Source organism: Dermacentor andersoni, chromosome 6 (assembly GCF_023375885.2).
Source record: "Dermacentor andersoni chromosome 6, qqDerAnde1_hic_scaffold, whole genome shotgun sequence".
Lineage (NCBI taxonomy): Eukaryota > Metazoa > Arthropoda > Arachnida > Ixodida > Ixodidae > Dermacentor > Dermacentor andersoni.
This window is the reverse complement of record NC_092819.1, coordinates 154,915,974-154,943,390: the sequence shown is the minus strand read 5'-3', so window position 1 is coordinate 154,943,390 and position 27,417 is coordinate 154,915,974. Positions and strand designations below refer to the sequence as shown.

Here is a 27,417-nt window from a genome sequence, read left to right as displayed (position 1 = left end):
GCTGTTGCCTCTTCGACGCGCATGCTACTTCCTACAACACCCCCTCCTCCTCTACCGCCCAGGCCAGACACTGTGGAAAGGACCGCGAAGAACAAGACCACTGATAAGACCACAACAGCAGAACCTTGGCTGGCTCTACCGAAACGACAGCATTCACCGACAGAATCACGGCAAACTTTCACTGGACAACCCCCGACGTCTACTGCCATCGATATGTGCGACCAAGACAGGCAGGTGGCTGATATGCTACAATCGCTAATTAATACAATGCGCAATTTACTGAACAAGCTGCAAACACCAGCAGCTCGAAGTGCTCTGCAAAAAATGGGGCCCTATAACGTGAGACTATTCCAATCTGTTTTTATTCCAATCTTTTGACGTCAAATTTCCGCAACCGCCGACGCAATCATCGGGTGATCATCCGCAAACAGACACAAATCGAACGCTCTGCTCGTTCATAGGGGGCTACTTTTGCTTGCTTGAAAAACGAATAACATTGCCTGCACTCAGCGGCTTGTCGTATCTAATTGGCTCCCAAGAAGTGAGGAGCACGCTTAAGTGGAGAGGGATTCGATGGGGCGGAACCATAGCACTGAATATCGATAATCGGGTGAAGAGGGTGGCGCCGGCTTCAGCGATTGGTCCGCTTTCCCTTAGTTAGCTTGCGGTGGCTGCTCAAAAATCGCGACGGCAGGCAACGGAAGCTTAAGAATACGTTAAAACGGATCCTCAGTAAACAAGAGTTGGAAGAATGAAATCGTAAACGTGCCGAAAGTGCTTCAGAAGCCGAAGTTTTATTACACGCAAATAAACCCTGTGCTCTCCGGCAGGTGCAACTAGCCAGTGGCTGAGCGATCGGCGACAGCCATCTTTTATTCCTTTCAGAACGGGGAAGCGCGTGCCTATTCAGAAGAAATTCAGTTTAGCTCGGCATATTAATTCCTCAATAAAGCGTACACGTCACTTGGACGCGGTGAGTTTCAGCGGTTTTGTGACGTCCCGTAACAGGCCGGCGAAGTGGGCGCAGCACGAAAACTTTTGAGCAATATCCGAGGGCTAATGGCGAAAAGACGTCGAATCAGAAATAACTAGTTTTTTCTGTTAAATCTTGCATAATCCGTATGTACACGTCATATTAGATGAAGAGCTATCGCGAATTTCGTGGCGTCGCGAGCGAGACAGGTAGAGTGGGGGTGGTCCAAAAATATTTTTGACCAATCGCGGAGGGCTGATTGCAGAAATGGAATGGAAAAGTATGGAATAGTTTTGCGTTATAACGCTCCTGGATTCACTAAATGCAGTGCTTGCTAGCATCGTTTAAGCATCATGGATCGACGAATCTTCCCCTTCCGCATTGAAGTTAAAAGTGAGTCGATGTTTTAGTGGAATGGCGGGGGTCTACGGACCCGTATGGCAGACTTTCGCCAATTCATTTTTACAAATCGCTTCCCATTACTTATCATTTGCGAACCAAATACGTCAATTCCACTAAAACATCGACTGCAAGCACGAAAGTAAGCACAAAAGCATGAAAGCAAGCACGAAAGTAATTATCTACATCCGCTCGGACTTAACATAGAGCCTCGTGACGACAACCAATATGTCTGCCTGAATGTCCTAAAGAAGGATGTGTCATTTACACTAATTGTGTATATATATATATATATATATATATATATATATATATATATATATATATATATATATATATATATATATATATATATATATATATATATATATATATATATATATATATATATATATATATATATATATATATATATGTATATACCCGCCGTGGTTGCTTAGTGGCTAAGGTGTTGGGCTGCTAAGCACGAGGTCGCGGGATCGAATCCCGGCCACGGCGGCCGCATTTCGATGGGGGCGAAATGCGAAAACACCCGTGTACTTAGATTTAGGTGCACGTTAAAGAACCCCAGGTGGTCCAAATTTCCGGAGTCCCCACTACGGCGTGCCTCATAATCAGACAGTGGTTTTGGCACGTAAAACCCCATAATTTAATTTTAATATATATATATATTTAAATATATATATATATATATATATATATATATATATATATATATATATGTGTGTGTGTGTGTGTGTGTGTGTGTGTGTGTGTGTGTGCCCAGCGGGTCACTTTGATGGTGAACGACTTAATAAAATATTACTAATAAACAATGGCCCCTGGGTTTTACAGGCGACTTCAACGCGCATCACCAGCATTGGGAAGCACTAAAATTGACTCCAAAGCGGAAGTCTTGCACCCTTTGCTGTGGACCATGATTTCTGCTGCGTGAATGACATGAGCCCTACATTTCTGTGAGGCACGACCTATACTAGCGGCATGGACTGAACTTTGGTGTCACAGCGCTTTGCCTCGAGCGTCGTATGGTTTACGGACATAGGAGCACATGGAAGCGACCATATTCCAACATACATAAAAATAGAGGTTAAGCAACGCTCCTCTACTGTCTTGCGTACAGTTGATTGGTCAAAACTTAAGAAGGATATGAACGACATATGTCTGGAAGGGCTTTCACACACTATCGAAGACGCAATCGCAGAGGCATTGAAGGCATCCATCTGCTCGCTGACAAGGTCAGCAGGGCGAACTGACTTGGTCATGGAACTGGAGAGGCTGCGTTGTGGCTCGCTGACAGGCGGAGAGTAGGTATCGGCTCACGAAGTCCGTCTTGGATCTGAGGGCTTCACGACACATACAAAAGAAAGGCCACCGTAGCATTGATAAATTGGAAGACAAGCGATGGAAAACTTTCTGTCAGTCGCTTCATCCCCGAAAATCGTTCTCGCACATATGAAGAAAGGTTAGGGGTCTTCGCTAATCTCCGCATCAAAGGAAGCCCTTTGCTGCTCTGGCCATCTCCCAACTCCGCTCGGATCTTCAAGTGGCTGAAGATTTCTGTGCACGGGTTGCTGGGTCCGTGGTCATCATTACTGACGCAGAACTGAATCACATCCCTGAGGCACTTGTAGAAGAAATGAACGTGTTATTTTCACTCGATGAGCACGATGCTGCCTTGACTACCTGCTGTCGTCCTTCGTCACGAGGACCTGATGGCATCACGTATGCTGCCCTATGCCACCTTGGACATGACGCACATAATGAGCTGCTCAACTACAACAATGAGTCTTGGCGCAACCGCAACCGCAACCGCACCGCAAACGAGCCGTCTGATCCCCATTCTGAAACCTTAAAACTCTCCGCTTGAGCTCTCATCATATCATACGATTGCGCTTTCGAGCTGGATCGGCAAAGTGATGGAAGTAATTATTCTTGCTTTCTTGGCTGAATAAACGTACACTAGCCAACTGAAAAAATTCAAAACACGGATACACGTTTCGGCGCCCAATACGGGTGCCTTGTTCACAATGAGCGAATGCATGGTGGTCTTTATTATATATGCGTCGGAAGACGTAATGCGCCTGCGTACAACTCAGGGAGGGGTCCTCGTGTCCGGTTTATCGTGTTAGTAGTAGATTACATGCAGAATGATTCAAGGAGCAATCGGGATGATAATTTTTTCTCTCTTTCGATGATAGAAGCCGAATTCCAGTGAATACTGTGTCCAGTCTTTTCGTGGTGCTCTGCCATGGCGCTGCAGACCGTGTGTCCTTTGGCTACATCATTGCGATGCTGCTGTAGCCTTCTTTTAAAGTTCCCCGTCTCGCCTACGTAGCACGCATGGCAGTCCTGGCAAGGAATTTTGTAGATGACGCCCGGAAAGTTTTCTTTTTCGAAGCAGTCTTTCACTCGGACGAGTTGTTGTTTTAGCTTGCTTGAAGGGACGTGGCAGATTCGTACATCATAATCTTTGAAAATTCTTGATAATGACTCGCTCACGACTCGTGCATAGGGGAGAGACGCCCGTTTTCTTGTTCTCATCGGCCTTACAGAGGGTTAACGAGCCTGTTTTCCTCCTCTTGCCTATTTTATTAGTTAAACGCTGCAGAAATTTGCGGAATATAGCATACTGCGGCCAGTTATGCTAACTAAAGCACCATTACATTGACTGAAGCTGTTACTACTTCTTCTCCTACCAGATAGGGTAGCGATTGCACACCTGACCTCAGTATCAGTAGTAAACAAACTGCACAAGTTTACAGAAGATGGAAGTCGTGAAAAGGCTAGTTTTCTTGGGGCTTCTCGACACGGCAATAATTATAGTTGAGCCACGTTGTGTTCGTGCAGGCAAGTATGCGCTACACTTCTCAATTTACGGTCAAGTGTATTGACTGTGACCAAACAAAAATATTAGTAGTTGGCAGCACAGTGAAATGACAGAGCAATTTCGTAACACTCGATCTGTCAGTCCAACGCGCGGCAACCGAACAGTTATTATTCGTGCTCGACATTTCCGCTACGCATACTGTTGCTACTTTGCCCATATGAACCAAACAATGACCAAATCATCGTTGCACTCAATAACGCGCAGTACATTTACGTTCAGCTGTATTAGAAGATCGTTGCCTGTCATCTGGTAAGCGAATCCTCCCGTCCGCAGGCTTTCGTGGAGCTCTGCGAGTTTCCGGGCGCTTGTGAGCTTCACGAATTTATTTGATGGTCCCTGCAAAACCAGGATAGCCGCTTCTTCCGCATCAGTCGGCTTGCGTTCAGTGGAAGCCGGATCGGACAAAATGCTGCCACCGCTGTCAGGTTTCACAGGCGCAACGCAAGCAAAAGGCAAACCGCTTCTTCCGCATCAGTCGGCGAGCGTTCAGTTGAAGGCAGATCGGACGACATGCAGCCACCGCTGTCAGGTTTCAAAGGCGCAACGCAAGAGAAGAATGCCACTCGGGTTTGGATACTCGTTTACCGTCGTCGATTGCAAGGTGCTGTCAGAGCCATAACCGCGCTTCTCATAGTTGCGAATCCAAAGTCGAACTAAATACGAAAGCCATAAGTCATGTCATCATCATCATGATCAGCCTGGTTACGCCCAATGCAGGGCAAAGGCCTCTCCCATACTTCTCCGACTACCCCGGTCTTGTACTAATTGTGGCTATGTCGACTCTGCAATCTTCTTAATCTCGTCCGCCCACCTGACCTTCTGCCACCCCCTGCTACGCTTCCCTTCCGCTGTAATGCATTCCGTAACCCTTCATGACCATCGGTTATCTTACCTCCTCATTACATGTCCTGCCCATGCCCATTTCTTTTTCTTGATTTCAACTAAGATGTCATTAACTCGCATTTGTTCCCTCACCCAATCTGCCCTTTTCTTATCCCTTAACGTTACACCCATCATTCTTTGTTCAACAACTCGTTGTGTAGTCCTCAATTTATGTAGAACCCTTTTCGTAAGCCTCCAGGTTTCTGCCTCGTACGTGAGTACTGGTAAGACACAGCTATTATACACTTTTGAGGGATAATAGCAACCTGCGGTTCATGATCTGAGAATGCCTGCCAAACGCACCCGAGCCCTTTCTTTTTCTTCTGATTATTTCCGTCTCATGATCCGGACCCGCGGTCACTACCTGTCCTAAGTAGATGTATTCCCTTACCGCTCCGAATGCCTCGCTACCCATCGTAAACTGCTGTTCTCTTCCGAGACTGCTAAACACTACTTTAGTTTTCTGCAGATTAATTTTCAGACCCGCCCTTCCGCTTTGCCTCTCCAAGTCAGTGAGCAAGCATTGCAGTTGGTCCCCTGAATTACTAAGCAAGGCAATATAATCAGCGAATCGCAGGTTACTAAGGTATTCTCCATTAACTCTTATCCCCAATTCTTCCCAATCCAGGTCTCTGAATACCACATGGCCGGGGTTTGATTGTTCTATTCATATAGGAGCTTGTGGCCAAGTACTCCACCAGGGTGGCCAATCCTGCTCTCGTGAGCGAGTGCGTTACCGCTTCTGGTCATCGGGATCAGGACACACTCCAGGCCTGTTTAGGCTACTTTATCAACACGCGGATTTTTTTTTAGTCCCGTGGATATTTGCGCGGCAACGTGATTCGTACCACTGTCCTCTTGCACGCGAGGCGGATGCTCTACCTCTGCGCCACCGCTGTGCCGCTGTGAGTCATGTGCTGGGTCCTGAATATTTTGCTGCGTGCGTTCGCAAAACATTTTTCGTTCACCGCTGCACTATCCTTGCTCAAATTCGGCCGAACAACCACATTTTGGCGTCTACTTCGTTTAGTATAACACTTAGCACAGTTAATTGCGAGATTTTTTTTTTAAATGCAAACTTACCGGCGCTTATGAGAATACAAGCTGCTGCCGAGACGGCGCAAGCATAAACTTGTATCGCCGCCTGCCGCCAGCTGCAGAAAGCAGCATTTCAGGGAACGCTGCCACGTGTTGCTTGCTCCTGGAACAGGCGACTGTCCTCCATAAGACGCTGCATATTAAAGCTGACGGCAAGCGGTGACACAAGTTTTTGCTTGCGCCGTCGCGGCAGCTGTTTGCATCCTCATGGGCGCAGGCAAATCTGCGTTTTTTTTTTCATACAAACAAAGCACATAACTGTGCCAAGTGTGAAGTCGACGCCAAAATGCGATCGCTCTACAAAATTTGAGCAAGAACACAGCAGCGGTTTGGACGTTTTTTTGCACAGGGGTTTGCAGAACAGTGCACGAAGTTTGGACATTCCCTTGTGGCCGCAGTCATTGTAAAAAGAGACCACAACGTTTTTAGATTCTAAGTCTAGAACGTTGACAGGCCACTACAACCTACAGAAACCGTCGCACTAGGCAATACCTCTCTAAAGGGCACTGCTTCGCAGAAGTGGTGCCATTTCGGACTTTTGCCTCAGATTTTCGCTTCTAAAATTCTAGAGAGAAACGTAGGCTGGGAGGTTTACCTCCTATTCTGAGAAGTTGTAGGCATGCTTTTGTGTGATGAGCTTCCCTCAGAGTTGCTTGTTTATATGGAGGTGAAAATTCAAGAACTTCTCCGTTCATTCTTCACCCGCTACACTGAAGCCCGCATAATCCCTAAATTACATTACCTTGTGCACTACCCACGCATGATCTCTCTTTTCACACCACTCAAACAAATCTGGCGCATGAGGTTCGAGGCTGATCTCCAGTACATTAAGAATGCGGCATCAAAGATGAAAAACTTCAAAAACGTATCTAACCCCCCCCCCCTCCCCACTTGCAGAACTTCACCAACTTTCGCAAAGCTATGAATTCCGTGAGATTGTCTTCAACCAACGCCACTCCCTGTCAGGCCTGAAACCTGTGCGACGATCTGTGTTACATACGTGGATTGAGGAGCATCTGCCTGCAGGTAATGTATGGCAGGCAAAATCAGCCACTATGCCGCAAAGGGCATACCATGTGAGAGATGTGCTTTTAATGGCCAAGGGAGACGAAATTGACTTATGGGGCTTTACGTTTTTATGGGGTTTTACAAAACTACTTTCCGATTATGAGGCACGATGTAGAGGAGGACTCCGGAAATTTAGCCCACGTGGAGTTCTTTAGTGTGCCCCTAAATCTCAGTACACGGGTGTTTTCGCATTTCGCCGCCATCTAAATGCGTCCGCCGTGGCTGTGTTTCGATCCCCCGACCTCGTGCTCAGCAGCCCAACACCATAGCCACTGAGCAACCACGGCGCGTAAGGGAGATGACCCATAATTTCCACAGATTGCAGGTATTTTTGGGGCTCAGGATGAGGTTCTGTTCTTGTTAGACAAGATCGGACTTGTTGAATTCAGGAAACATCGATAAACATTTAAGGTATCAAAACGCAATGTAGTCTGTGTGGCGCAGCCCGGAGATGAGGTGTTACCAGAGTTCCTAGATCTTTATCTGGCAGGGAAGGGGTACCCAGATGTGAATTAGTGTTGTTTCATTAAAAATAGTAATATTTGCTTAGCTTTATGTCATGAACTCTACGCGGTGCACTTCACAGTTTGTGTTCTTTTGACATTGTCTGTATATTCGTGTTCTATTGTCTTCTGTGCATGGTCAGTCAATATTCATGCACTCACTCCCCCCCCCCCCCTTCAGGTATCTTTATATACAAAATATATAATAATGTACATTGTGTTGCATACATATGTTAACCAGTGTTATCACTTGTGGAGTTTGGCGTTGAACCATCCTGCTTTTATTATTTGGTACTGAATAATTAAAAAAATTTGCATTTCTTGCTATTCTGATTATGCAGTAATGCAGCACTGCATGAAACGCAATTTTACTTTTTGCGGCTATATAGTTGAACTCGGGCAGTTACAAATTATGGTGTTTTCTTTGGTATAGACAGTCAGTTATTTGATTGAGTTAACCAACGAATCCACATTCGTTGCAACCAATAACATCATATGTGCCTTTCACTGACTCCCTTCAAGCAGCATGGGAGTCCTCTATTTCATGCCTCATTCCTGACTTCGTTTTGTGACTAGCGTTGTAAAAAAAGTAGTCATCTACTGAAAAAAAGAGAGTTGAGGTAGTCGTGACCCTCCTTTCACTCTCTTTTTTAAAGAGTGTGGGTGGTTGCTAGACAACGCGAGGCGGCGCACAGCTGGGCTGAGCTTTCTGACAGCGTTGCACTGGGGAACTAAAGCTTAAACAGCTCCGCTATTTAAACGTAAATAGCTCATGTCCCAGGCGTACAACTAGGAAGCCTGACATTGGGCGCTATACCGCAAAGCTATTCCAAACTGTTCTATTCCAATCCTGCGATCAGCCCTTCGCATTTTGTCAAAAACATTTTGAACCACCCCCACTTCTCCTGTCTACCACGCGACGTCACGAAAACCGCGATAGCTCGCCATATGATATAACGCGTACTGACTGATTAGGCATCTTTGGACCAAACAAAAAAAAATTTATTTCTGATAAGACACCTCTTAGCCATTAACCGTCGGCTGTTGGTCAAAAGTTTTCGGGCTGCACCCACTTCACCTGCCTGTCACGCGACGTCACAAAACAGCAAAAACTCACTACGTCAAAGGGATGTGTATACGTTAAATACGCAGTAATATGCCGAACAAAACTGAATTTCTTTCTGAATAGCTGCTACTGCTCCGTTCCGAAAGGAATAAAATATGGCTGCCAACGATCCCTCAGGCACTGGCTGCTCGCACCTGCCGGGGTGTATGGGTTTATTTGTGTACTATAAACCTTTCTGCTTGATCGTGTAACGTTTTCAAGCAATGTCGGTATGTTTACGACCTCGCTCAGCCAATTTTTCTTTGCTGAGGATACCTTTTTGCGTCATTCTTAACCTTCCGTTGCATGCCGCCGCGATTTTCGACCAGCCACCTCGTGCCAAATAAGGGAAAGCGGACCAAACGCAGACACCGGCACTACCCTCTTCATCCGGATATCGATTTTCAGTGCACTGGCTCGGCCCAATCGAATCCCTTTCCCTTCAAGCATGCTCCTCACCTCTTTCCAGCCAATTAAATAAGACAAGCTGCTCACTGTAGGCAATATTATTCGTTTTTAAAGCAAACAGAAGTGGGCTCCCACGAACGAGGGGAGCATTTGATTGGTCTGTTCAGACAACCCTGCAGGTCACCGCCGGATGCTCGCGTCGGCGGTTACGCAAATTTGAGGTCAGGAGATTGGAATAAGGCACATTGAAGTAGTTTTACGTTATAGAAGCCATTGCCCCTTTTGGGTGAGCACTTTAGTGGGCTGCTTCGATTTGTGCCCGAATACCCGACGGTTACATCTGCCAGCAACTGCTGGCCTCGAGAACATCTATAGCGAGTGCGTGGAGGCACTCACTGACTCATGTAACAGAGCACGCAAATCAAGAGCGTTGCTCAACGGTAACAGACCATTCTCAATGTTGCCACGGGAGTCGCGCAGCACATGAGCCACGTGTGCTGAAAGCATAGCTCCTCCATTACATGACTAATACGGATCGGCCATCATTTAAGAAAAATGACACTTTTATTATGAGAAACGTTCGCCTACGCTTCAAAATAATACATTTAAAGTATCCTTCAGGTGTCGCTTCTGAGGTATTGGGTGAGTTGTGTCGTTATAATGCTTCAGAGCGGGGCAACATTCACTCACAAGGACATCGAGAAATTTGTCCTTGCTAAGCAGCACGCCTGCGCAGGTATATATATATATATATATATTGTGTGTGTGTGTGCGCGCGCACGCACATACTCTTGAATTGAATTGAATCCTTGGGTTTTACGTGGCACAGCTCCGAGCTTATTTTGAGACAGCGCAATGGGGGAACTCCAGATACATTTCGACCACCAGGGGATCTTTAGCGTGCCCACAATGTACGGGGCACGGGCGCCTTTGCATTTCGCGTCCATCGATATGAGACCACCTCGGCAGAAATTTCATCCCACGACCTCGTGCTATCCAGCGCGACACCATAACGGCTAATCAACCGCGGCGAGCGTTACGTGGGTATGTTTGTTCCTGCGTACGTTTAACAATCGTAAGAAAATATGCCAGAATCAAATGCCTTCATTTCTGCTCTGCTGTGACAACATAGTACTCATCGGTGGTCACGCGCCGGCGATGCGAAAAGTGTTACAAAAAATCTCGAAGGAGAAGCTCCTGCAGCCAACCGTAGCCATTGTCCGCGCGTCTACGAAAGCAGTTGGGACGTTGATATACTAAATATGTCTAATAATTAACCCTGCACGTGGTGCATGTCACAGTCCTGGTTCCAGTAGTGTCCCTGCACTGGGCGTGAATTCTCCGTCTGAGCTGATTCCCTCATGTAGTAGGAGTTGATTGAAATGAATGCTGGAACGCGCAAAAACATAACAAATGCTACACGTACGCAAGAAAATAGCATGAGTCAGGTAACGTAGAAACAGGCGAATCAAGAACATTTATTCTTTGAGGGCATATCACACTGCATTCGCACTGTTGGGCAGCACCTCTTATCGTTCAGGAGTCGACCGTCGCGTAATGTCTCAAGTACCGCAGTTTTCTTACCTATAGCTATTTCCTTCTCTATGCATATTCACGTTGTTTACTTCGTGTGGCATCTTCTTAAAGGCATGTTCGAAAGAAATATTCGCTCCTTAGACGAGATATACTAATGTTAAATGACCTCAGGCACACAAAGTACAGCAACTCTGCGTACAATTGTACAGAGCAATAATGCGAATAATGTCAAACTCGCTTAGCCATGGTTTGTCGTAGACATCCTTGACCGTTCCGCCACCCTTTTGCAGCATGGAGGGGAGACCGGGACCACGGGAAAATGAGTCTGAGCCATACAGCATCACCGACTGGTAGTCGAATTTTGTCAGGAAGCGGATGTGACTAGGATCCCCCCTCTCGAAGCTTGACAGGAACTCTTCAAGGCAAAGGAAGAAAGGCAGTTCATTGGGCAAGGAAGAAAAGTGGCTACGAAAGGACGCGCTTTCAAGCACATTTGACAAACGTTTCAAACATAACAATAAATGCACACTCATTTATTCACATACTTTTATTGCATCAATACCGGGTTATTGACGCGAAATCCACCGAAACACCCTTTTTGGAAGTGTGCCTCAATTTCTTTCCTTTTCTGAAAGTTCCAGCATGAAAGAAAAAAAAAAACAGGTTTTCCGTTTCAGCACACGGACGATAGAGGCGAACAGATAAAGATACAAGACATAAGTACAGACACGAGGAGTGTCATGACTTTCCTTTCAGTCGTCCTGTCTGTCGTTATTTCGTGTGTCTCCCTTGACGTCTTGGACATGTCGCAAAAAATTTTTCGCACAACAGAGCAACAAGATATCCTAAGATGCGATATTTTTTTCTTTCTCATTTTGGTTTAGTTTTGCTCTGCCCTTCCTTATAATTTACGCCCTAATGAGGCGTTAACATTATTTTATTAGGACATTGTCGATGTAAATCATGAATTATATTTATGCCTTCACGCCTGCCTTTCCCACTGTTTCTCATTTTTTTATTTGCTCCTATTTCCTTCCTTATTTCTCTGTCAATACAGTATTGTTGGAATTGGTAGGTTATCTCTACACGTTTTTGTGTAAGCCAATAGAGCTTCTCAAGGTTATATTCGAAAGGCAATATTTTTTTATTGATGTACTAGATGAGTGACTTGCACAGAGCACTGACAGTGCGACTTTGGCTCTTTTATATATATTTTTTTGCGCTTGTATAAGAAAATTAGGTGCTTACGTGCCGTCCAATTCTTTATTTTTTGTCACACTGAAGCACTTTTCTTTCGCAATTCCCTCGATCACCTGAGGATGAGGTGGTGTGCCAGGAATTGGGAGCACCAGCTGTGGAAATCATTAGACAGCTTAGCTTACATTAGGAACATAACTTAGACATTATAATTAGACAATAGGAACATACCTTAGAGATGATGAAGGAAATGCTCGTTAAAGAATGCTAAGCAGTCAAAATCAGGACAATGATACCGCCAATAAATGTTTATTCTTTCTTTCTTTTTTCCTCTCTCTCTCGTGCTGTTCCAACAGCTAATGTAAATGAATTATGCAAAAACTATAGCCTTGCTGTATACCACCGCTTAGACTTCTGTGCCCACGTGAAACATTCATGCAATAAGCCCTTTTATGCTGTAACTCTACGTCTTGCAGTACAACGTGATAAGAGCCTAATATCAACTGTCACTCACATTTCTTACACTCCTTCAATGCCGGAGTGCGATAGCTCTCACCTGTGAGCAGTAAGTGGTTCTGCCAAAACATTAAAGCGCACGAAAGGTTCCAGTACCATGTTTTGCGCTTTTAGCGGAGTAGGATGCAGGGTAATTAGCAAAAAAAAGAAAAGGGCAAGGAAATTATACAATGTTAGGAGCTAACCACGAAAAAGAAGTCTCTAACATTTATAGATAAGGCAATACAGAAAACAAATGGATTGTTTAAAGTAGAAAAAAAGAAGAACGTAAATATACAAATGTTAGAGGGTAAAGATGAGTGAATAAGTCTGTAACAAATATAAATAACACAATACTTGAAGCAAGAAATGTTGTACAGAACGTCGCCAGTGATGCACAGTAAATTCAGTTGTGTTAAATTACAGAAATATTAGGTTTAACTATGCTCTTGAGGATATAATTTATGAAAGTCAACTGTGTCGTTTCGTAGGTTATTTCAATGCTACATCGCGCGTATCCACGCAGATGAATTGAAAGCATTGGTTAAGACAAAAATCCGCTGCAAACTGATGTGACTATGTGGGCGAGCGCATCAGTGAGGAGGGGGGCGCGCTATTGATAATTTTGTGAAACAGGCAAAGCAATACTATGGTTATTCGCGATTAGATACATGAGAGGGGTGAAATTGTCATTGTTACTCACGCTTGACTCCCTGTGAATATTCTCACACAATGAAGCGGGCGGCGCGATTTTGAACTAACTCGAGTGTCGTGATTAGGGAAGGTTGATGAGGGGACCAGACAGGAGCCGCCAATTAGAGTTGAATCCTCACAAATATCTACTAAGCAATTTGTCTCGTGAGGGCAGGCGTACCACGAAGGTTACGTTTAAGGTAACCCAGCATACAAGAATTTTAAGCAATTATTTTTCGATGTGGGAAGACAGTGACAGGTTAGATGTAATGAGATTCCCAAGGCACTTGTATGCGTTAGTGCGCGTCCTTTTTTGCGTGAAGGTTAACACTTTGCATTTGTCAAAGTTTAGTATCATGTGCCACGAAGGGCACCCGTTACTAACACGGTCAAGATCTCGTTGAAGAGTGATGTGACCGGATGGTGATCAGATTTTCCCATGGGTCACGCGGTCGTCTGTAAACAAGCGAGTGGATGAGGTTATTTTGGGTGGAAGGTGGTTTATATAAATCCGAAAGAGTCATGATTTGAGTTTTATCCTTGAGGTACACCAGATGTTACATCACTAATACTGGAAATGTGATTATCGACGACGGATAATTGTTTACCGAGTGACAAGCAAATTGTTCTGCAAGATATACTATTACGAAATCTACGTTCAAGAACGAAATTATAGCTACGAGACAGCAATGATCAATGCGATGAAAATCCTTAGCGAAGTCGATGAATATAGAATCTGTCGTGGGCTTGTATTCATGTTTAGAAAAATATCTGTAGATAATTCGTTTAGCTGTGCTTCACATGATATTTCTTTTCTAAAACCATGCTGAGGTTGGAAGAAACTGTTAATTTCCAAGTGATGTGCTACAGTTCTAGTAGTTTACCGGGAACACATTTTAGTGATTTTGGGGGGTAAATGATAAGAGCGCTCTTATGAGAGGACTTCAAAAATGTTATAACTTTACCGACCTTCCAGCCACAAGGAACTTCCCCGAATGATAGGATCTTTTTAGACAAGCGAGAAAGGGCTGTGCATGAGAGAACTACTGCATAGATAAAAATTGTTTAGTTGATGCCATCTATGCCAGATGAAGTTGAAATTTGAGGTTGTCAATCAACTCAGCAATGCAAGTGGTTCTTATATTGATAGGGGCCTTGTCTGGTTATTCGTGTTTGAAGGGTGTTGGCATTTGCGAATGACGTTCTTTGTAAATGCGGCCATTAAGTAACTGTAAGAAACAGATGCAATAATATCTCGCCCCATCGGCAAGCTAGAACTATCTGGCAGTGGTGAAATGTCGCAATCTCGGGCAGGAGGGATCCCTTTCCAAATTTTTTTGTTATCTTGAAGTAGAGATTGCTGGTTGCGGAAGCACTTATCCTTAGGATGACGCAGATCATTGTAATAGGCTTTGTCTCAAGTTTTATGTTGCCTACAAAATTCAAACCCACCGTGGTTGCTCAGTGGCTATGGTGTTGTGCTGCTGAGCGCGAGGTCGCGGGATCGAATCCCGGCCACGGCGGCCGCATTTCGATGGGGGCGAAAACACCCGTGTGCTTAGATTTAGGTGCACGTTAAAGAACCCCAGGGGGTCGAAATTTCCGGAGTCCCTCACTACGGCGTGCGACATAATCAGAAAGTGGTTTTGGCACGTAAAACCCCCATAATTTATTTTTTTTACTTGATTCACGTGTGTCCTTCTTTTGGCTGTCCTGTAGAACCGTTCTTTTTTATATTTTTGTAGAGCGAAGGGTATTACTGAACCATAGTTTCCTTTCCTTTTTGCAAAATGAAACCTTTGGTATATCCGCATGTGCTAGTTCCATCATCCTTTCTTTGTACAGGCACCGATTCTAGTGCACTGTTGGCTCAGAAAAAGTTGCCAAGAATGACATGAAACTTTCGATACCAATATGAGCATTGGGGTCTGCTCTTTTGTAATCAAGTGCTTGTTTCCTCTTTACGTGACGTGAGCAGGAAAGCACATGAACGGCGAGCTCTAATAACAATTGGTCACGGAACCCATCAATAAAAGTGATAGTATTAGCCCTCGAGGCATAGGGGAGAAAAGAACCAAATTATTATAATATAAGTTGGTTGCTTGGTAAATAGCACAATTGAGAAACCAAGTGTTAGTTGGACGAACTCACAATATAGAAACGATTGCGTTCGCAAGTTTCGCCGGTCAATATCTGCAAAGTTTGTCACCAAGAAGTAAATTGCTGTTTTGTTATATTGGGATGGAATACAGTTAATGTTGTTGCTGAATTCGTAAATGAAACGGGAGGAGCTGTTGGGTTGTGTGTAGCGTTTATCATAACTTGAATTCGATTGGTGCGATGGTCTGCAAAACCAACGAATTTGGATATTCCAAGGCATGTGCACAAGAAGCGACGTGATAACCCTTTTTATGGTCAGCAATAGCCAACCTCCATTTCAGTCGCCCACACTTTCTCTGTGATAGATAGTGTAATCGTCGGAACCGAATAGGATTTCTTCTTGCGTAATTTTAGAGCTCAGCAAAGTTTCGCTAACAGACAATATGTCGCATTTACAGCAATCTCAGTAGGACGGAGCTGCAATGGATTTACAGAACAATAATACGAATAGTATTGAATGATATGGATAGGTGCGAGTGAATAATATTAGGTTTTCATTGCGACATCAGGTATGTGGACACTCAAGGCGCATTCCTTTCGTCGGCGTCGCCGTCATATTCCGCGTAAAGTCCAACGGTGGCAACACCGTCGCCACGCACCCTGCGCTCTAAGTGCGAATGAAAGCTTGCGAGGGGAGCGGACGATCGTGGTTCGAATTCGCCCTTGCGACAGGCAAGAAAGCGGGAGGAAGCGCGCCGTCTTCCGTCGCACTCGAAGCAACCCATGTTGCGAGGCGCCGAGGGGGGGGGGGGGGGGACAGGCGGGTTGCTTTCTACTCCCGAATACAATTACGCACGTGGCGGCTGCGCCAACTCGCGCCGCCGTATCTTCAAAGCGATCTGCATTGGGGGCACAGTCTAGGTGCGGCGACGCGTCGTAGATTTGCGCGTGATGTGCGTTGTCGGCGCTGCGTTTACGCTGAAGCGACACACAGCACGAATGTCACTTCGCTCGCTGATGCAGCCACGCTTTCTCATGCCGCGTTCTGACTGAGTTCATCGAGTATGATGTTGTCATATCTGCTGTGGACGCTGATACCAAGCTTGTTAATTTATTTAGCAAGCTAATGTTTAAAAAATTTGCATGGCCGATAAAAGTAATATCCTTACATCATATGGCTGCCTGATAATTTGCTATCCCAATCCATGCTTCGCTTTTCGATCGAAACTACGACTTTTTTCTTAGATACACGTGTTTCCAAGGTAGTTCTACACTCAAAGAAAAATTTACATCCTTTGAGTCATACCTCGCCAAACAACAACGATAAACGTCATCTGTCTTGCCCTGATTTCCTTTCTTTAATTCTGTGAGCACGGTACTTCCTAGTAACGAACCGCATGCGCGTTATCAGCATGACAGAGCATTGCCGACAGCGAAGTAGTGGGCGTGGTGTTTTCTAGAAAGGAAACGCAAGCAATGCAGATGACAATTATTGATCTGTAGCGGATATACAGCCCAAAATGTGTACACTTTTTTAATGTGTATGCGATCAGTGTAAGGGAACTACGGAGACGGACGCTGCGTCGTGTGTGTAGACAATGCGATCAATTAAAAGTCTATCGAGGGTTAGCTTAAATTATGCATGTATGGTTAATGGGAAGTCAATGAGCTCGCGTTGAGCGATACACGTATGCAAAGACAATTCCTCACGAACCGCAAAATTAGTGTTTGTGAACTTGTAGCCTTTATCTGTTCAAGGCTGCTTGCCGTTGAAAAATGTCAACTTGATTGCCCTATTATTTCTCACTGTTGTACTGACAGAAGCGATGCGTGCTAACAATTTGGCCTGGATTGACAGTTATGCCAAGGTGATGGTTACATATGTCAATGACTTTTGATTCTGATGTTCCCCTTCAATCGCTTTTTAGTCAGGGATTCAAAAAAAGAGCAAGTTGCAGCGGGGAAATCTAGTTTCTGTGTCTTCACAGCGCGATCACATTATCTTTACCCGGGTGGAAATTCGGTTAAGTATGTTCACTGATTCCGGCGATCTACTTATGAGAAAATTTTTTGCGGACACAGTATCGACATCAAGAGTACGAGCCACACGCAACAACTCATTTAGCTCGACATGAAATGACGCCTGCCAACACTTTATTGCATGCAAGTCATTGCTAATATCGTACTAGCGGGATTCAATACGTCACAAAGTTGGAAGCACGCGTTCCAATACACGTGGCCCTGGGTTAGTCCCGACATCGCTGCAAGAAGTAGGCGTAGCGTACATATGAATAAAGAGAACAAGTTTTTGCAGCGCGTCGATAACGGCAGCTGCTCACTGTGGCAAGGCGCAGCAAAAATGAACCTAGATCAACCAACAATGTAAACGTGTGGTATAAAGCTTGTTTCAAAGTTCAACCAGAATATACGCTCACCCTCTATAATATTTTCTGGGAAGATGTCGATGGTAGATTACATTATGGGGTTTTACGTGCCAAAAGCACTTTTTGATCTGGAGGCACGCCGTAGTGGAGGATTCCGGAAATTTCGACCACCTGGGGTAATTTAGCGTGGACCTCAATCAAGTACACGGGTGTTTTCGCATTTCGCCCCTATCGAAATGCAGCCGCCGTGGCCGCGATTCGATCTCGCGACCTCGAAGATGTCGATGTAGTCGTCCCTGTCGGAACGTGAGTGCTCGTAGAAGAAGCCCACCGCGTGAAGCAGCTCGTGCGTGACTGTGCCCCTGTAGAGGCAACCGCGTCCCAAGGACAACTCTTGCTCACCGCCATTGCGGCCTAGGTACGAGTAGCACCTGCGTATGATGAAGCACGTTTGCAGACAGGCAGGTGGCAACGGCAAGGATGATAACGAATTCAGCGCTTAGATTGGTTAACACGATATGCATCGCGCTTCATCTAGCAATAAAGGCGGAGGAACTGCAACATTTTAACGGTGCAAGAGAGCCCTGCAGGCAGGTGTGCTAATACGAAAATAAGCACGCGCGCGGGCACTGCTTCCGCTTAGTGCGATCACTCTGCCTTGATACTATCATTCCAGTTCGTAAAACAAGTTACGGGTACGGCATCGAAGTTGATAGTTTGAACACACATATACCTTGTCTCCCGAATTCTTCAACGCTGGACCTACGCTGTACTGCGGCAAAAACGTAGACTGAAGCTATGGTTTCGTGCGTTTGCATCAATCAAATAATTTTTTGGAGAACGAGTACTCAGGAATATCGAATGAAACATTTAATATTTCCTGAGTTTTAAATAAAATTAAATGGCAGCTTTTAGCGCAGCTTGCTTGCAGCGAAACAAAACTTACTTCATATATGTACCTTTCACAACGTAGAAATGTATGTTTACAAAGGAGACGTTCTATGTTTATCGTCATGACTGCATGCCCAACGCACTGCAATTACGTCTACGTACGAGCAGTGATATCTCCTCCTGTTATTCATATACGCATTGAAGGATGTCAAATATTCGTTAAGAAGCTGGGCAATGCCGCGACCTCAAAGGTGTATGAAAGGACATTAAAATATTACTATAGCTAAACGCTCGCTGCTGTTTGCGTTCATATCGGAGCTAAACGTATTTTTTTTTCAGATCTAAGCAGCCCAATGAGTAAAAATTCTCATTCATGTATGACAAACAATCATTTATTTTGTGAAAGGCAACGTATGCACAATTCGCGAAACTCGCGCGTTTCTCGTTATTTGTACGGCAGGGTACGCTAACATCGCATTGACTCGTAGGAGTGTACCACGTGGTACGCAGGTTCAAATGCGTGATATGCCCTGACACCCAGCCGAGAAATAACTATAAGAACCCCATTTCCCTATCTCGATCATTCAGGCACTCCACTGCACATAGAAGGCTTTGATGTGGCGTCGGAAGCAGTAGCGCCATCTAGTTCCCACTCCCCACAGTGACCACTGTTCACGGTCCACAGTGAAGCAAGTTTTCGTTTCAACAATGATGACCACATGTAACCTCCGCGAAAAGAGAAACCCTTTTTAAAGTGGATTACGAATGCACTCTGTCGTGCAGCTCTTTCTCATCCGATTCACAACAGATGTTTTGCGTGCGAGAAGCGGAGCACTGTTCCAAAATTGCTAAAACTTTTTTGTCATCATACCACGGGAAACCTCAGCTTTGCACTCTAAGCTTTATGCAAGGATAGGGGTACCTACATCGAGGCAAGAGACTGGGATTCGACGTGTTCTATCGTAGTATTGGTTTTTTGCGTCCACGTTTTTTTGGCGCCGGGCCCGACTGCAGATTTGGCTCCGAAGCTTGTGCGTGCATCAGTAATGATCGTCTACTGTAAAGAACAACATTTTTCTCCTTATGCGGTCAGATTGGGATGAGATTGTGTATATGCATATGTCTGTTACTAGACAGGAAATCCAGCTGGCTCAGCTCGGTCATTGCGTCACCGCAGGGAGTGACGTAGTAGAAAGGCATGTAGTGGGCCTACGCCTAAAGACAAGAAAAAAGAGGGTTGCCTGGAAGTTTCTGCGGCTGCACTCGAGAGTTCAGAATGCCTTAATGTGCATGGATCACCGTTTAGAGATAACGGAACGCCGGACTAAAGAGCTCACGGTGCAACGCTGGTGCTGATACCTGTTGGCGCGTTTCAAACTAGAATTTGTAAGAAAAATGTTGCCTTTGCATGGCCGCTGTCTTGAGAAAGGAGCCTCCCTGACGCGTAATTGATTATTTTGCCATCCGCGTCTTTGTACCAGCGGCTATGTATAACACTCCTTATTGCCATAACAGTTGGCGATAACATTTTTTTCGCAGCCTCACAAGATGGGCAGGGAGCGCTGGTGATCACCCTGACGCCTGCACTAGTCTGTTATACCATAAATTGTAGTATCGACGGGTTATATTTCTCTAATGCGCGACTAATCAAAGCACCTTCTTTACCTCAGCGATTGCTCCAGATAATCTTTCTTTTTTTTCTTTTCTTTTTTCTTCCATTTTTTGCCTAAGGTGGACTTCTTGTTGTGGCTTGCAAATTAAATAATACGTTTGAAGTGAACCATCTCTTTGATGTATGGCACAAAGTGCCTGTTCTATCAATAACACGACGGGTCGTGAGAGCAAGAGAGTTTAAGGCGCTAAAATATAGGAAGTGGTTAAGAACGTTCACAACAAAGTGTAGAGCAACTAAAAGTGTAAATAAGTTACCCGAGGCCATCAAACAGAAATTTAGATAAACAAATGCAGTAAATCTTCAAATGACGAAAATAACATTGCAAGTTTACAAATGCGGCGAAAAAGAAATCACGAGAATACATGGGCACCCCGCAGGGGCGTCTGCGTCAGCAGGCGTTTGGTGTGTGGCGACACCACGTACCCGAGCACACGAGGGTTGGAACCTACCGCGTGTAGCCGTGCGCGGCTTAGCCGTGTCTAGGGAAAAGGGGATCCTGAGGGTTGAGCCGATGCTGGGTGTTTGGACCTTTAAGGCCCCTCGGTGGAGGCAACACACCTCTTCGGCCTCGGCTTCACATAGACGGCACCTCCAGACTGACCCACCTGGAGGAAATCGGCAGTCGCCTTTTCCTGTCTCTCCCTCCTCGAATCTTCGTCTTTATGTCTCACTTTTTGACCTTTCCTGTCTCCTTCTCTCTTCTATTTATTTCCTTTCTCCTGGCGGCAACGGTTAACCCTGTGTGGCTATCCAACCTTGGGTACACCATATTGATACGTGTACTTATCTTTATCGGGCGACCACGTTTCGCCGCTTAACAAATGCAATCGCACAGCGCGGGACGCGCCTGCATGTATCCGACGTTTCTGGAAAGTTATCGATGCTTCTACCCGGCTGTCTGTTGTCGCCGAACCTTGTGTTATCTGATTTCATCGCGTAGCGCGAATGGTGTAGAACTTTGTGGAAAGCACGCGGGTCCAAACGATTAGTCTGGAACATTCGACGACTGCTCTATAAAAGCCGACGCGCTTGACCCGCTGAGCAGATTTTCGACGATCGCCGAGCGTGTTCGCCGCTATCGTTGCGCTATAAGCGTAGCCTGTTTTGTGGGCACAGGTTCGCCCAATAAAAGTTAGTTTTCTTGTTCACAGTATTGCTACTGTGTTCTTTCTTCAACGTCACCACCACGTGACATCTGGTGGAGGTGCTTGTGCGTTCATGTACCGAACGCCCCCGCAAAGCCGCGATCCAAGCCCGAAGCCCGAGGACAAAACCGACACCGCCCAAGACCAGCGTGCTAGCCGCAGACTGCAAGGCCTGCCCCCAGAGCACGGACTTCTACCTGAGGCAACAAAGAAGATCGTGGTCAAGACAACCTCAATGGCTGCCCCAGCGTCCCCCGTTATCCTACAACAACCCCGGGACCCACCGACCTTCCATGGAGCAGCGACTGAAGACCCGGAATCTTGGCTGGAGACCTACGAGCGAATCGCGACATTCAACAACTGGGACTCCGACGACAAGCTGCGGCATGTCTACTTCGCCTTAGAAGACGCCGCCAGAACGTGGTTTGAGAACAGGGAGTCGACCTTGACTACGTGGGACCTGTTCCGTAGCGGCTTCCTGTGCACCTTTACAAGTGTCGTGCGCAAGGAAAGGGCCGAAGCTATGCTGGACGCCCGAGTGCAGCTACCAAACGAGAACGTTGCCATCTTTACGGAAGAAATGACCCGTCTGTTCCGCCACGCCGACCCGGATATGGCCGAGGAAAAGAAAGTTCGCCTACTCATGCGTGGTGTGAAGGAGGAACTTTTCGCCGGGATGGTAAGAAGCCCACCGAAGACCGTCGAAGAGTTTCTTCGTGAGGCGACGAACATCGAGAAGACACTCGAAATGCGGAACCGGCAATTCAACCGCCGTACAAGCTCTACCCCCTACGCAGGAATTCAATCACTGGCCACGGACGATCTGCGCGAGACCATCAGGGCCATTGTGCGCGAAGAACTGCGCAAGGTCTTGCCTTCGTCGCAGCCTCAAGTGGCTTCGATCGCCGACATCGTAAAAGAAGAGGTGCACCGATCGCTTGGAGTTCCTGAGGTGCAACCAGAACCACCGCAGCCTCAGCCGCAAGCGATGAGCTACGCCGCCGTCGCCCGCCGTCAAGGTCCCTTTCCACTACCGCGCCAGGGCCCCGTAACGCCGCAATTCCGTCGACCACCACCGCCGCCGCCAGCACGCCCACCCGTCGCCCAGCGCAGCTACCCGAGGAAGACTGACGTTTGGCGCGCTCCTGACCACCGCCCGCTCTGCTACCACTGCGGAGAGGCAGGTCACGTCTACCGACGATGCCCATACCGAGAGATGGGACTGCGAGGTTTCGCCGTTAATGCGCCGCGTCCACAGCTTGGAGAGCGCCCACGTGACATCGCCGACTACCTCGCCGCTACTCAATGCAGCTCTCGACGACCGTCGCGTTCGCCATCACCAGGCCGCTACCTGTCGCCGCAGCGCCGACCATACAGTGGCCCAGCCCGGGGCCGGTCAGCGAGCCCATATCCGGAAAACTAAAAGCAGCAACCGATGGAGGTGCGGTTGCTGTTCGTCGAACTGACGAAGATCCTCCGCCGCCGACGAAAGCGCCGAAGAAACCATCTCGACGACATAATGACGACGCGCCACCGTCCCGAGGAAGTCAGGAAGCCAAGACTGCACCGACGAAAGACGACTTCACGACGCGACGTACTAGCTTCAATTCAACACGACGCAGCCGTGATCCGACGCCAAGACCCAACTGCAACGCAAGACAAAGAACCACCGACCTCGACGTGCTTCTAGACGGCCACGCAGTCACCGCCTTAATCGACACACGCGCCGATTTCTCAGTCATGAGTGGACACATCGCCGTCCAGATGAAGAAGGTTAAGACTGCATGGGAAGGCCCTCAAATTCGGACCGCTGGAGGACACCTGATTACGCCGACAGGAATGTGCACGGCAAGAATTACCATTCACGACCGGACTTACCCTGTCACCTTCGTTATCCTCCAACAGTGTTCACGAGACGTCATCCTCGGTATGGACTTCCTGGACCAACACGGCGCAATCATCAACCTGAAGTCGAAGTCAATAACGCTGTCGGAAGATAAAGCGATACCGCCGGAGAGCCCTCGTAGTCACCACGCCTTGAATGTGCTCGAAGACCAAGTGAGCATCCCGCCCCGCTCCAGCATTGTTATTTCGGTCGGCACCGAAATACCCGCTGACGTAGAAGGCGTCATCGAAGGCGACCAACGTCTACTGCTAGACCGTGAAATTTGCGTCGCAAGAGGGATCGCTCGACTGCATGGAGGGAAAACTGAAGTGTTGCTGACAAACTTCAGCCAGGAGTTCAAGCACCTCAACAAGGGCACGACGATCGCGTACATCGAGGAAATTCTGGAAACAAGTAATGCGTTTGTCCTCTCGGATTCCGCCGCATCTACCCCGACGACCATGGTTCCCGAACCAGACTACGACATTAATCCAAGTCTCCCAGTGATTAAGCAACAGCAGCTCAGAAGTCTGCTCCGACGATACAAAAGCTGCTTTTCGACGACATCGAGGATTCGACAAACACCAGTCGCCAAGCATCGCATAATCACCGAGGAGTACGCTCGACCACTCCGCCAAAGCCCTTACCGAGTTTCGCCGCGAGAACGCGAAGGTATAAGAGAACAAGTCGACGAAATGCTGCGCGACGACATCATCCAGCCGTCGAAAAGCCCATGGGCATCCCCTGTTGTCCTGGTGAAGAAAAAGGACGGAACCCTACGTTTCTGCGTCGATTATCGTCGTCTGAACAAGATCACGAAGAAGGACGTATACCCCCTTCCACGGATAGACGACGCATTGGATCAGCTCTGCAACGCTAAGTACTTCTCCTCGATGGACCTCAAGTCTGGCTATTGGCAAATAGAAGTCGACGAAAGAGATCGCGAAAAGACCGCCTTCATCACCCCAGACGGCCTCTACGAGTTCAAGGTTATGCCATTTGGACTGTGCTCGGCGCCTGCAACGTTCCAGCGCGTGATGGACACGGTTTTAGCGGGATTGAAATGGCAGACCTGTCTCGTTTACTTGGATGACGTCGTTGTATTCGCCGGAAATTTCGACGATCACCTTAGGCGGCTTGCCACAGTACTAGAGGCCATCAAGTCATCAGGCCTCACTCTGAAGCCAGAAAAATGCCGCTTCGCTTACGACGAGCTTCTGTTCCTAGGCCACGTCATCAGTAAATCCGGAGTACGCCCCGACCCCCAGAAAACAGCTGCCATCGCAAAGTTCCCGCAGCCCACCGACAAGAAGGCAGTGCGTAGATTCCTTGGCATGTGTGCCTACTACAGGCGCTTTGTCAAGGACTTTTCACGCATCGCCGAGCCGTTGACACGTCTAACTAAATGTGATGTTGAGTTCAAGTGGGAAACGCCGCAGGCCGACGCATTTGAAGAACTCAAACGACGCATGCAGTCGCCGCCGGTACTTGCGCACTTCGACGAGTACGCCGATACAGAAATCCATACTGACGCCAGTAGCCTAGGCCTCGGTGCCGTTCTAGTCCAGAGGAGAAACGGAGTCGAACAGGTGATAGCTTACGCTAGCCGGTCGCTGTCAAAAGCGGAAGGCAACTATTCTACAACCGAAAAGGAATGCCTCGCCATCGTTTGGGCTACAGCTAAATTTCGCCCTTATCTTTATGGCAGGCCATTCAAAGTCGTCAGTGACCATCACGCGTTGTGTTGGCTAGCGAGTATAAAGGATCCTTCAGGACGACTGGCACGGTGGAGCCTCAGACTACAAGAATACGACATCACTGTAACCTACAAGTCAGGACGAAAACACTCCGATGCCGATTGCCTATCACGCGCCCCCATTGACCCGCCGCCGCAAGATGACGAAGATGACGCCTTCCTTGGCATGATAAGCGCGGAAGACTTCGCTGAACAGCAACGGGCAGACCCGGAGCTAAAAGGCCTGGTGGAATATTTGGAAGGGCACACCGACGTTGTCCCCAGGGCATTTAAGCGCGGATTATCTTCCTTCACGCTTCAAAACAATCTCCTCGTGAAGAAGAACTTTTCACCAGTCCGCGCCAACTACCTTCTTGTTGTCCCGTCAGGACTTCGTCCAGAAGTACTGCACGCCCTACATGACGATCCGACCGCTGGACACCTCGGTTTTTCCCGGACACTATCGAGGATACAAGAAAAGTATTATTGGCCACGCCTGACCGCCGACGTCGCCCGTTATGTCAGAACATGCCGAGACTGTCAGCGACGCAAGACACCGCCGACAAGGCCAGCCGGATTACTACAGCCAATCGAGCCTCCTTGCCGACCATTCCAGCAGATCGGGATGGACTTGCTGGGACCCTTTCCGACGTCAACAACCGGAAATAAGTGGATCGTCGTGGCGACAGACTACCTCACCCGCTTCGCTGAAACTAAAGCACTGCCGAAAGGTAGCGCAGCCGAAGTGGCGAAATTCTTTGTCGAAAACATCCTGCTTCGACATGGCGCCCCAGAAGTCCTCATCACCGACAGAGGAACGGCCTTTACAGCGGAGCTCACCCAAGCCATTCTGAAATACAGTCAGACAAGGCACAGGAGAACCACGGCCTACCACCCGCAGACGAATGGTCTTACGGAGCGGCTGAATAAGACCCTCGCCGACATGCTAGCGATGTACGTCGACGTCGAACACAAGACCTGGGATGCCGTCCTGCCGTACGTAACATTCGCTTACAACACGGCGGTGCAAGAAACAACACAGATCACGCCGTTTAAGCTGGTTTACGGCAGGAACCCGACGATGACGCTCGACGCCATGCTGCCCCACGTCACTGACGAAGAGAATGTTGACGTCGCTAGCTATCTCCAGCGAGCCGAAGAAGCCCGACAGCTCGCCCGCCTACGGATCAAGAACCAACAGAGGACCGACAGCCGACACTACAACCTCCGACGACGCTTTGTTGAGTACCAGCCCGGCGACCGTGTTTGGGTTTGGACCCCGATACGCCGACGAGGACTCAGTGAGAAACTACTCCGACGCTATTTCGGACCCTACAAGGTCATCCGACGTATTGGCGCTCTGGACTATGAGGTCGTGCCAGACGGCATTTCGCATTCACAGCGGCGCCGCGCACGATCTGAAGTGGTCCACGTGGTGCACCTTAAACCCTTTTACGGACGCTGACGAACTTCGTCATTTTGTTCTTTTCTTTGCTACGAGTGCTTTTGTTTATTACCTTCGTTTGTTTGCAGCATCGGGTCGATGCTTTTTAAGAGGGGGGTATTGATACGTGTACTTATCTTTATCGGGCGACCACGTTTCGCCGCTTAACAAATGCAATCGCACAGCGCGGGACGCGCCTGCATGTATCCGACGTTTCTGGAAAGTTATCGATGCTTCTACCCGGCTGTCTGTTGTCGCCGAACCTTGTGTTATCTGATTTCATCGCGTAGCGCGAATGGTGTAGAACTTTGTGGAAAGCACGCGGGTCCAAACGATTAGTCTGGAACATTCGACGACTGCTCTATAAAAGCCGACGCGCTTGACCCGCTGAGCAGATTTTCGACGATCGCCGAGCGTGTTCGCCGCTATCGTTGCGCTATAAGCGTAGCCTGTTTTGTGGGCACAGGTTCGCCCAATAAAAGTTAGTTTTCTTGTTCACAGTATTGCTACTGTGTTCTTTCTTCAACGTCACCACCACGTGACAATATTCGGTTATAGTGATGGCGTATGACTGGCGTCGTGCAGTCTTGTATGCAAGCTCTGCCGCGTCCCCTCGTTGGGCTCCGTGGTAGGCGGTCGGCGCTGTTGCCAAATGTATATATTTTTTCATGGAAACTTCTTTCCCCTCCCTTCTTGATCGCCCTCAGAAACGAGGGCGCACCGAAGATGTCTTCAAGTTTTTCGGACGCCAAACCCAGAATTTTCCCCGCTTCCACGTTATTCATTCTGAAAAGCCAAACAAAGCAGTGCGAAACATTTCACCATTCCTTGTTTCAAAGTCCCTGACTGATGTTTTTGGTCCAGGTTACAAGGTGTCGAGGATGGCAAGCGGCGACCTCCTCTTGGAGCTCCGC

General features: G+C 47.4%; 1 protein-coding gene across 1 annotated transcript; it reads right to left on the bottom strand.

Moving 5' to 3' along the window:
* Window positions 1-10,596: 10,596 nt before the first annotated feature.
* Window positions 10,597-18,679, bottom strand: LOC140219124 (astacin-like metalloprotease toxin 4). Its single transcript, XM_072289009.1, has 5 exons — window positions 18,675-18,679; window positions 18,000-18,159; window positions 12,613-12,631; window positions 11,059-11,274; window positions 10,597-10,712 (listed from the first exon to the last, which is right to left on the bottom strand). The coding sequence occupies exons 1-5, from the start codon at window positions 18,677-18,679 to the stop codon at window positions 10,597-10,599; spliced, it is 516 nt and encodes a 171-aa protein (XP_072145110.1).
* Window positions 18,680-27,417: the final 8,738 nt, after the last annotated feature.